Genomic DNA, 11463 nt, shown 5'->3' with positions numbered 1-11463 from the left:
GGTTCTTATCCATATTCCTTGTGGCAAAAAGTGAGTCGCATAAAGATTTTCTCTGTTTGTGTGACTCCAAATTGACCCCTCTGAAAGCTTCACGTATCATGAAAATTGGCATCACTTTTATCATAAACAGCATCAAACCTTTGGAGCCTGTGACGTTTCAGAGGTATTACTAGAAAGCATTAATGAAAATGACAAATTTATATTATGGACCTCAACGCAATCCCTCCGTGACCTTGACGTTTGACTTTATCAACCAGACTTTCACCATGCGTGGAGAACATCATACACTATAAAACGCGTGGGAAGAATTTGACAATTTTCCAAATTTTGAGCCAGATGGGACACTGCTGTGACCGTGAAGTTTGACAAACAGGAGGTCACTTTTTTTTTTAAAGATTTTATCAACTCCTGAAAGTGTGTAAAATGTAACGGATCCAGCTTTAAAACATGCAAGACTATGACATTTGTCCAGGTTGGAAAGAAACTTTAATCTTGCTGTGGCCTTGAAATTGAGGTTTGATGTGACTTGCATTATACCTGGGGGTCATCAAACTTTGGTAGTGTGCCAAGTTTCAACGCCCTAGCTTCAAAAACCTGCGAGATAACCTCAATGACACATTTATATTTTTGACCTCAACAAGACCCCGCTGTGACCTTGACGCTTGGCGTTTTCAACAAGACTTTACAAAGACTAGACAGTGTAAAGGACAACATACTCTAGAAATGTGTGTATTTTCACAGCTCGTGCTATAAACGCATTGACGAAACGAAAATTTTCCAAATGTTGAACCAAATGTGACCCCGCTATGGCCTTGAAATTGACAAAGATTAACCAGGTCACTTTCTTGTTAAATGTCATCAACATTCTAAAAGGATGTAAAGTTAGCTAAAGTGTAATGTATCCAGCTTTTCAACAGGTAAGACAACAAACATTTTCCTATTTGGAGAGCAACTTTAACCTTACTGTGGAATTTGATGAGGTTTAATGCAACTTGCGCCACACAAGGGGGTCATTAAACTTTGGAAGTGTGTCAAGTTTCAAAGCCCAAGCTTCAAAAACATGCGAGAAATTCAACCACGAAGGTTATATCGCGATGAACCTAAACAGTAATCGTGTGTGGAGGTCATCATACACTAAACATGTCTGTATTGTCAAAGTTTGTGCTGTAAACGCGCAAAATAAATTGACACTATTCCAAATTTTGAACCAGACGTGACCCCACTGTGACCTTAACATTTTAGAAAGATTAACCAGGTGGTCACTTTTGTTAAGACTTCATCAAAACTCTGGAAGTATGTAAAGTATGTAAAATCTAACTGATCTAGCTTTAAAACATGTAAGACAACGACAATTGTCCAGTTTGGAAAGGAAATTTAACCTCGCCGTGACCTTGAAATTCAATGTGGTTTAATGTGATCTGCACCATACCTGGGGGGGTCACCATACTTTGGTAGTGTGCCAAGTTTCAAAGCCCTAGCTTAAGTGCGAGATAACCTGAATGCTACGTCTCAGTGCCATGTTGAATAATACAACAAACAAAATTCCCGTTATTTGTGAAATAACTTGAGTGCATTTGTCTTTTCTTTTCATAATTGGGTTCCAACACCTGTTTTCTTAGCAAAAATCACAATATCAGTCTTGTTTGTCAACTTTTATTTTTAAGCCCCTTTGTCCGCTTTTCGTGAGCACCTTTTGGCACTTAGTCAAGTGTGTGTGTGCATGTGTGTGTGTGTGTCCGTGTTTCAAGGGGGAGGGGAGAACGAAGGTAAGATGCACAATTTAAGGGACGGTAATCACACACACACACACACACACACACACACACACACACTACTGATCATCCCCCCTAGGCCCTCCACACACACACACTACTGATCATATCCCCCCAAGGCCCTCCACACGCACGCACACACACACACAGTACTGATCATCCCCCCTAGGCCCTCCACAAGCACGAACAAAGGTACACCCGCACAGATATGGACAGATATGCATAATACAAGGGTCACTCATAATGTTTTGCAATCTGGCTTTAAACCCCCCCTCAGCCTCTACAAATCTTACCATCCTCTCTAACCAGCTGTCCATGACACCCAACCACGTTGACTGGGGTAGTGTCAAAAATAACGCCCTGGGACAGTGCTCAGTCGGGCATCTTCCGCGTTCTGAAACCGTTTACCCTTCAACTGCCTCTTGACGGAAGAGAATAAAAACCAGTCACATGGGTCTAAGTCATGCGAATATGGTGGGTGGGTGCCAAGCTGAACATCATTGGCAGCTAGAAAGTCCAGATTTACCGCTGCTGTGTGCCCGCTAACATTGCCCTAGTGTGGAGCAGTAGCTAGACCACGGACAACGGTTCGGGACGCCGATTACACATGCTTGGAACACCTTTGGCAAACAGATGTTTAAATACCAGGCAGCCGCAATGTTGACAAAGTACTAACGCCAAATCCACATAAATAAAATGTTCACAAGAATATTACCATCATCATGTTTCTTCCCCAGATCATTGTTTAATTTTTAAGGTTTTAAACTGTGAAATCAATCGTGAAAAGATGTTCCTTACATTCACCCACACACAAACACACCCACACACAAACACACCCACACACAAACACACCCACACACAAACACACCCACACACAAACACACCCACACACAAACACACCCACACACAAACACACCCACACACAAACACACCCACACACAGTATTATGCACAGACATAAGCATTCTAGCAAGACCTGTAGTTTCTTGGGCTTAGTTTTGTATTTGAAGTACATGTATACACAATCTCTCAAAAAATAATACATGGAGTGTCTGTGTTTGATATCTATTCCAAAGTATTTTCAAACTGCAAATTGACAGAAACAAAATTTGCCCTCATACAAACTTGAACAAATTTGACAAACACGCAATTTATTCATTAAAAAAAACAAAAAAAACATTCTGCCTCAGAAAAGCATGTATAGCACTCAATCCTTTGATACTGTTTTTTACATTTAGTCAAGTTTTGACTAAATGTTTTAACGTAGAGGGGGGAATCGAGACGAGGGTCGTGGTGTATGTGTGTGTGTCTGTGTGTGTGTGTAGAGCGATTCAGAGAAAACTACTGGACCGATCTTCATGAAACTTGACATGAGAGATCCTGAGTATGGTACCTCCAGACATTTTTTCATTTTTTTGATAAATGTCTTTGATGACGTCATATCCGGCTTTTCGTGAAAGTTGAGGCGGCATTGTCACGCTCTCATTTTTCAACCAAATTGGTTGAAATTTTGGTCAAGTAATCTTCGACGAAGCCCGGACTTTGGTATTGCATTTCAGCTTGGAGGCTTAAATATTAATTAATGAGTTTGCTCATTAAAGTTGTCATTAAAAGCGATTTTTCGCAAACAGATTTAAAATTGATTGCATCGTATTCTTCATCACATTCTGAATCTAAACATATATACATATGTCATGTTTACTCTTAAAATATGATCACAATTAACAAAAATAGATTAATTAGTCTTACGATTAAAATTTAAGAAATCGATCCAAAAATGATTTCATCTTATTCTTTATCATTTCCTGATTCCAAAAACATATAGATATGATAGGTTGTATTCAAAACAAGCTCAGAAAGTTAACAAGAATACAGAAAAGCGCGCTTTCCTGCTTAGCACAATACGCTACCGCGCTAATCTGGCGTGTCAATATCGCTACGTTTTGCACGTGGAAGGTGAGCGATTTCCTTCACGCGGGGATTGATGAAGCTGTACTGTCTTGGTGAAAAAATACAGTGCGTTCAGTTCATTCCGTGAGTTCGACAGCTTGACTAAATGTAGTAATTTCGCCTTACGCGACTTGTTTAGATTGTTTCCAGATCTACTGCCCAAAGCTTAAACTGCACAGACAGCAAAAGTACATTATATAACCAGGTTATGTAGGAACTATTTACAAAAACAAACAAATATGCCCATGGTTTTAATCCCTAACTTTTGAGAAAACTCATGTACATATTCAAATCTGTGAGCAGCTCACAAACACACACACACACAAAGACACATAGAGTTTTCATAAAGACACACAGACAGACACACACACACACACAGGAACACACAGGATTACACACACACACACACACAATGGCACTTAAAATGGTGTGTTTTCCTACCATTACTTTTACCTTCGATAACACACTAGCTGATATCACAAACTGAGAACATTTCACAGATTATCCAGTTTCCCATATATCACTTGATAACAAGGAAAGATCAGCTATATTAAAACAGAATAACACATTTTAACAAGTTGTTTGTTTGTATCAGATATAATTAAAAACAGTTGAAATGTACACATTTAAAATTTGTTCTCTCTTTTTTTTTAAAGAAGAAGAAGAAAATGAAGAAGAAGCTTCGTAACTTGATTACATTTCAACAAATGAAGATTGTATCTATTGCACTGCCATCAAAAGAGAAGCATGTCTTATTGTACAACACTGGGTAAAAATAAAATTGCTTATGTTTGTTTGTTTGTTTATTTGTTGCTTAACGTCCAGCCGACTACGCAGAGCCATATCAGGACGAGGAAGGGGGGGATGAAGGGGGCCACTTGTCAAGCGATTCCTGTTTACAAATGCACTAACCCATTACTTGTGTCCCAGCAGGCTTTAGTAAAACTAAATTAATACCTACTGGAAGATTACCAGTTTCCAGTATGTTAAAATAGGCTTAACCTATCTACTGCTGGACTTACATCAGAACACTAACAGATTAAACTATACATGAATCGCGAGACAAGCGGCAAGAGAAGAGATTTTTGGAAAAAATACAGGTGAATGAGCAAGAAGGCAGAAAAAAGAAAAGAATTCATGAAGAAAAAGAGAGCATGACAGGAAAGAGGAACCAAAAATCTACCTAACAGCAAACTAGAAAGCTCCTGCGGTTCCAAAAACAGGAGGGGCCTTTAATTTCATAACCGCAGTGCCCCACTGCGGGGCCATCAAAAGAGAAGCATGTCTTATTGTACAACACTGGGTAAAAATAACATTGCTTATGGCACACACATTCTAAGGCTCAAAATACTGTGAAAAGACACTGCATGGAAATGGATAGGGGTTGCGAGGCTGGCATCATAAAACAATAATAATACGTTTGTACTGGAAGATGTGTACACTTTCTCACAACACACACTTTCTTTATTTGGTGTTTAACGTTGTTTTTAACCGTTCAAGGTTATATCGTGACGGGGGAAGGGGGGAGATGGGATAGAGCCACTTGTTAATTGTTTCTTGTTCACAAAAGCACTAATCAAAAAATTGCTCCAGGGGCTTGCAACGTAGTACAATATATGACCTTACTGGGAGAATGCAAGTTTCCAGTACAAAGGACTTAACATTTCTTACATACTGCTTGACTAAAATCTTTACAAACATTGACTATATTCTATACAAGAAACACTTAACAAGGGTAAAAGGAACAAGTCGCGTAAGGCGAAAATACAATATTTAGTCAAGTAGCTGTCGAACTCACAGAATGAAACTGAACGCAATGCAATTTTTCAGCAAGACCGTATACTCATAGCATCGTCACCGATGGCAGTGAAATTGACAAGAAGAGCGGTTTAGTAGTTGCGCTGAGAAGGATAGCACGCTTTTCTATACCTCTCTTCGTTTTAACTTTCTGAGCGTGTTTTTAATCCAAACATATCATATCTATATGTTTTTGGAATCAGGAACCGACAAGGAATAAGATGAAAGTGTTTTTAAATTGATTTGGAAAATTTAATTTTGATAATAATTTTCATATTTTTAATTTTCAGAGCTTGTTTTTAATTAAAATATAACATATTTATATGTTTTTGGAATCAGAAAATAATGGAGAATAAGATAAACGTAAATTTGGATCGTTTTATAATTTTTTATTTTTTTTTACAATTTTCAGATTTTTAATGACCAAAGTCATTAATTAATTTTTAAGCCATCACGCTGAAATGCAATACCGAAGTCCGGGCTTCGTCGAACATTACTTGACGAAATTTTCAACCAATTTGGTTGAAAAATGAGAGCGTGACAGTGCCGCCTCAACTTTCACGAAAAGCCGGATATGACGTCATCAAAGACATTTATCGAAAAAAGGAGAAAAACGTTCGGGGATATCAATCCCAGGAACTCTCATGTAAAATTTCATAAAGATCGGCCCAGTAGTTTGGTCTGAATCGCTCTACACGCACGCACGCACGCACGCACGCACACACACACACACACACACACATACACCACGACCCTCGTTTCGATTCCCCCTCGATGTTAAAATATTTAGTCAAAACTTGACTAAATATAAAAACAGAATCCGTTAGTCGCCTCTTACGAAATTCTTTCCCCTAACCCGCGGGGGGGCCACAACACACACACTGACACGCACACACACACATGCATGATATAACTTTGTGCCTCAACAGTGAGGGGTAGATGAGCAAAAGACTTCATTAACTTTGTGACATTAACTGATTAAGATAACTCATGTTGAATTTATATCCATTTCATTGTGAGATTTCATGTTTTATTTCTTTTTATTTAATGACAGTTCAGTTGTATTTCTGTTCATCTCATGTGAGTCCATGTTGTATTTCAGTCCATGTTGTATTTCAGTCCATCTTATACGAGTTCTACTGTATTTTTGTTCATCCTTCTGTGCCCTTCATTCATGAAACAGATAAAGACAAATCCCTTGAGACCTGCTGTCTCATCAAAATTAAACATAAATCAAAGTAATGACATGAGGTGATATGCAATTCTTAGGTAAAAAAAAAAGTAAAAGAAAAAGAAAAAACCCACAGCCAATGCCCAGGAGTTTAAAAAAATACAAAAACAAACTTAATGTCTTAATTTTTGTTTCTTAATACACGAAACACTAGTTTCAACTGTATCCTTACATATACCTAACACATAAAACACTCAAATGTACAAAAACAAATTTTTTCTTGCCAAACTTGTTTCTTCTTGGGGAAAATGACCCATCTTCTTACACCCACAGCACAATATATACCTATTTTTTAGATGCTGAAACAGATCGATCACTGTAAATGTTCAAACTTAAACACTTTCAAAAACATAAACATGAAAGTTTTCACCAGTATTTCCAACAAAAAGGTAAATGATATGAAACAATCCCCAAATTGACCATTTCATGTGAAGCATGACTGTTTACAATACAAGCTATCAGAACCTGGCTTTGAATGGCAAAGGAAAAAGTCCACTATCTCTCATTTCAATATAATGTGCTCATGTTTTTATGTAGATCTACACAATCTAATCACAATACACTTCCTAGTAAACTGATTCATTCATTTTTAAAACTATTTTTATAGCATGAGCTACTGTGCCAAAACTGCTGCATAACATAATGATTATGAAGTTTGACTAGACTTTTTGTAAAATATTATGCCAAGCTGAGTTTTTGAGATGCTCATGTAGTCTTGAAAATATCCACGCAGTAGGCTTTTTTCTTCAAAATGTGGCAGGAATTTGATCCTTCATTAAACCGACAAGCACATAAACAAAACATTTCTTAACATAGCAAGATAACTCGACAGCTAACATGAGGGTGTGGCATTTTAAAATAAAGCAACAATCTGGCAGAACATAAATTCATCTTTTGAGAAACATTTCCAGATGCAAATTATGTTAAGCATTCTACTGTGATTTTCCGTTAACATGAAACATGATGTTTCTCTTAAGAAACATATTTATAGACCCGACATCCATTTTTTCCTTCAAAATTGTCCTAGAAGTATGTACGTAACTTTCACATTCTTCACAACAGTGTTGAATTGAATTAAATAAAAACAAATTAAAAGTTCTAACATTTCTAAACACTTACGGTTCTTTATTTTTCAGTAACACTGTCACACATCAGAGTAACATAATGCAATAAACATGATGTAGCACTTTCTGCACATAACAAAAACACATTTACGTCAAAAAGAATGTTCAAGTTTATTGTAATAACATTGGCAGGAACTGTTCCAACTCCAACAACGTTCAACAACGTGTACAAGTTTAGCGTTATGTCATTGAGTAAGATGAAGCAAAAAGGCTTGCAATATCATCATGTCATCGCATTATTTATTTCTTCTCATTTTTAATATTTTAGGTGTGCAACAAGCCATAAACATACTTTACAAAGGAAACATACACTGGGAAGACTTTGAATCGGCTCACACCACATAATAAAACCGGGTTCCATCACCTCGATAGAAAAGAATTACCTGCGATAAAAGAACACCCGTGGCACCATCCAAAAGTGTCCCTACATTTCAGGTGGCCTGTCAAGACAGGTATATTTTGGACAGGGTAATAGAGGGACCAAAGAAGGCGTCCTTTATTGGGAGTGTCCTCACAGCGCAGGTACCACTGTCCAAATGATACACCAGTAGCAGTTATTCACAGTTGGCTCAAACAGTATCAAAACAGCTGAAAACGTCCAGATACCATCCACAAACAAAATGACGTACGTTCCCTCAAGTACTGTCCATATTCAAGAGGTGCGAAAACAGAGTACATTGCAACCACCAAAGTCATTACCCAACAAATCTGTACACACAAAAAACTGAGACAAGGCAAAAGACTGTAACAGAAAATCTACACTGCGATTCCCGATCCTCACTGGTATGCGCTTGTCTGCCGTGTGATTAGACGGCGATTTCGCATGCGGGCTACAGAGTCAGAGACATCGTGTATTCTCTCAAAGTACGAGACCAGGGGACCCTCCGTTAGCATGGAAGCCAGGAACTGCTCGAAACTGATTGACCAGTTTTCATCCGGCTTGCTCACGGACGAGGACGAGGATACCTGACTCTCTGACACCGACCTTGTGGACATCGTGTCACCTTCTTTGCTCTCTGAATTTTCAAGGTCATTGGAAGGAGAAGCTTTGTCAGATTTTGCAAAGGATTCTATTTTTTCACCAGCTTTCTTTTCTGCGGAAACGCTCTCTCCCCCAGCTTTGGTATCAGCCGCTTCTTGAGTTTTGGCACCAGCCTCCTTAGCTGCACCCTCCCCTTCAGACACTCTGGGACTGGATCCCAAGAACACATCCCCCTGGCTTTCCACGCTGCCGGAGTGAGGGAAGGGATTGTTGGAGGAGGACGATGACAGAGTAGCGTCCCCTGTGGTGCTGTGATTGCTCTCCCCTGCGTTGTTGGACAGACTGCGGAACTGTTTGCCCACGTCTCCTAGCTGAAGAAGGAGCGTGCCTACAGTGGCCAGTGAGTGGTAGAGTTTCTGTTCGTCCGGGAGATCCGTGAACATGTCGTACAGCGACTTGAGCAGCTGGATGAACTGAATCTGAAACAATCAAGTTTGTTGGAAATCAGGCATATACCGACACATCATGCTCGAGTTTCTTGTTAAAATAGGGATTTATATGTTTGTGCTTGTGTCTCCCAGTGTGTACATGTGTGTAGTCATGAATGTGTAAATTGTCCAACAAAGGGTATTACCCTCATCCGGTAGGACATTAACTGGAGTACACCAGACAGACCAAAAGCTGGAAAGCACATGGCAAAGTACTACCCGCTAAAAGAAAAAACATATTGTATTCATATACAGTGCAACATAAACTTCAGGAAAGGGAAAAAGTTCAATAAGAAAGATGTGAATCAGTAAAGAATATTCTCCTGAAATGAAGTCAGTACGACAGCCTAAATGGCAGGGGAAAAACACATGTATGCATCAAAGACCAATTGTGCTTACAAGTGCACGTGGAAGTTACAACCCAGGAGCCCAGAAGAGGAAAAAGCAGAGAATATTAGTCTCATCACTCATTCCTACCTGGTCGATGCGAGGCATGTTGTGAAAGTCTTCCTTGCTCTCGGTGCGTGACTTTCTGGTGGTCTGACGCCACACTCGGTGCACCAGGCTCTCTTTCTCTGCACACAGTACAACAAACAGTCATTGCAAGCACATACCACATCACTTTATTTCCTATAGAAAATGGAAAGCCTCAATCTTCCCAACAATAACTGCCAGGTTTGACCCGTGTATACAGTATCCCGTGTATACAGTGACTCCCTCCCCCCCCCCCCCCCCCCCAAAAATAACACAAAAAAACAAGTGAGTGGATGATTACAGGCGCACATGTGTATGTGGGGAGGGGGGGGGGGCAAGGGGGAGGGGAGGAGAAAGGGGTGGACCTGGCTCCATACCATGTGTACAGGAACGCACACATGCACTCACACACACACACACACACACCCACACCCACACACAGACCGTCACTCTAGTCCCGATTCCCAGTCTACAGCATACGCAAGTATATAATACGAAACAAGCCTGCAACTGACCTTCAGTGAAGGATCTGCTCGCGTTGCTAGGAGAGGAAGACTCGATCCCTGCAGCAGCCACGTCCCTCTCCCCCATCTTCTCGTCTGTCACTACCATTCCCTCCCCTCCAGCCGCCACATCCATCCCTCCAACTGCCCCAGGAATCGGCATTTGTGCGGTCTTTGGTGGTGATGTTGGTGCCTCACCGCTCTCGCCTGATGGCTGTACGGACAGTGGGTCACTGTCGTCTGTGCTGGTGGTGGTGGAAGGGGGGTCCAGGGGAGACTTAAGGGGAGGGGTGGCTGGAAATTCTGTGTCCACCACAGCTGGAAGCTCAAGATCTGCAGGGAAAAAGACTATATGATGGTTCCATGATACAATAGTTTTTTTCTTTGTCTTAATGTATTTGGTGATTATTCTGAGCGGAATCATTTCCGTAAAAGAGCCAATATAATAAGTGAACTCTGTCCGCTGTGTAACTTTTGTATTGGTTTTATTTTAAGTAATTGTCTTGATGATTATATCTCTCTTCATACTCGTACTTAAAATCGATGCAGTTACTGATAAATCCCCCCCTTTCATTTGTTTTTGTGTATTTTCTATATTTCTCTGTTTTGTAACTAAGTTTGCTTCAATCCCCCTACCGCCCCCCTCCCCATAATTTTGTTGACCATAATGTACTAGAATGAATACCCGCTTCGCCGGGAAGAAGTAGAGCCGAATGATACCCGGCTTTGCCGGGAAGAAGTAGAGCCGAATACCCGGCTTCACCGGGAAGAAGTAGAGGAATACCCGGCTTTGCCGGGATGAAAGCGTTGTGGACAGTGACCTTCTAAAAATAGTAACGGGAATATGGATTGACGCCACACGAAGGAAGGGAGATAAACGCAAAACACTGGAGAAGATAAGGAAGAGTTACTGGAAATGGATCTGGGAAGATGAACAGAAAAACCAAAATCGGTTCAGCGCTGTGCGCTGAGAGCACGTGTTGAAAATTCTCATCGACCAGGTTGTGTCCGGAGTCTACCTGAATATGCCCACCAAATTTGAAGCAGATCCACACACACACACACACACAATTTGTATAAAGATATAGATACTTCTGCAATTCATAGCGCCAGCAAGTAGTTTATCGGAACGCATGACTATTT

The 11463-nt window shown here is 40.2% G+C and overlaps 1 protein-coding gene across 1 annotated transcript in view; it reads right to left on the bottom strand.

Moving 5' to 3' along the window:
* Window positions 1-7965: 7965 nt before the first annotated feature.
* The window catches only part of LOC138970804 (TBC1 domain family member 9-like), a 48150-nt gene continuing 44652 nt past the window's right edge, over window positions 7966-11463 (bottom strand). Inside the window, exons 29-31 of the mRNA XM_070343338.1 lie at window positions 10333-10653; window positions 9821-9918; window positions 7966-9334 (exon numbers count right to left, since the gene is read on the bottom strand). Of these exons, the coding sequence (XP_070199439.1) occupies window positions 8651-9334; window positions 9821-9918; window positions 10333-10653 (1103 nt within the window). The 3' untranslated portion in view covers window positions 7966-8650. The remainder of the gene's footprint in view (window positions 9335-9820; window positions 9919-10332; window positions 10654-11463) is intronic.

Source organism: Littorina saxatilis, linkage group LG7 (assembly GCF_037325665.1).
Source record: "Littorina saxatilis isolate snail1 linkage group LG7, US_GU_Lsax_2.0, whole genome shotgun sequence".
Taxonomy (NCBI): domain Eukaryota; kingdom Metazoa; phylum Mollusca; class Gastropoda; order Littorinimorpha; family Littorinidae; genus Littorina; species Littorina saxatilis.
The sequence above is the reverse complement of the archived record's forward strand: the minus strand, read 5'-3'. Positions and strand labels throughout refer to the sequence as shown.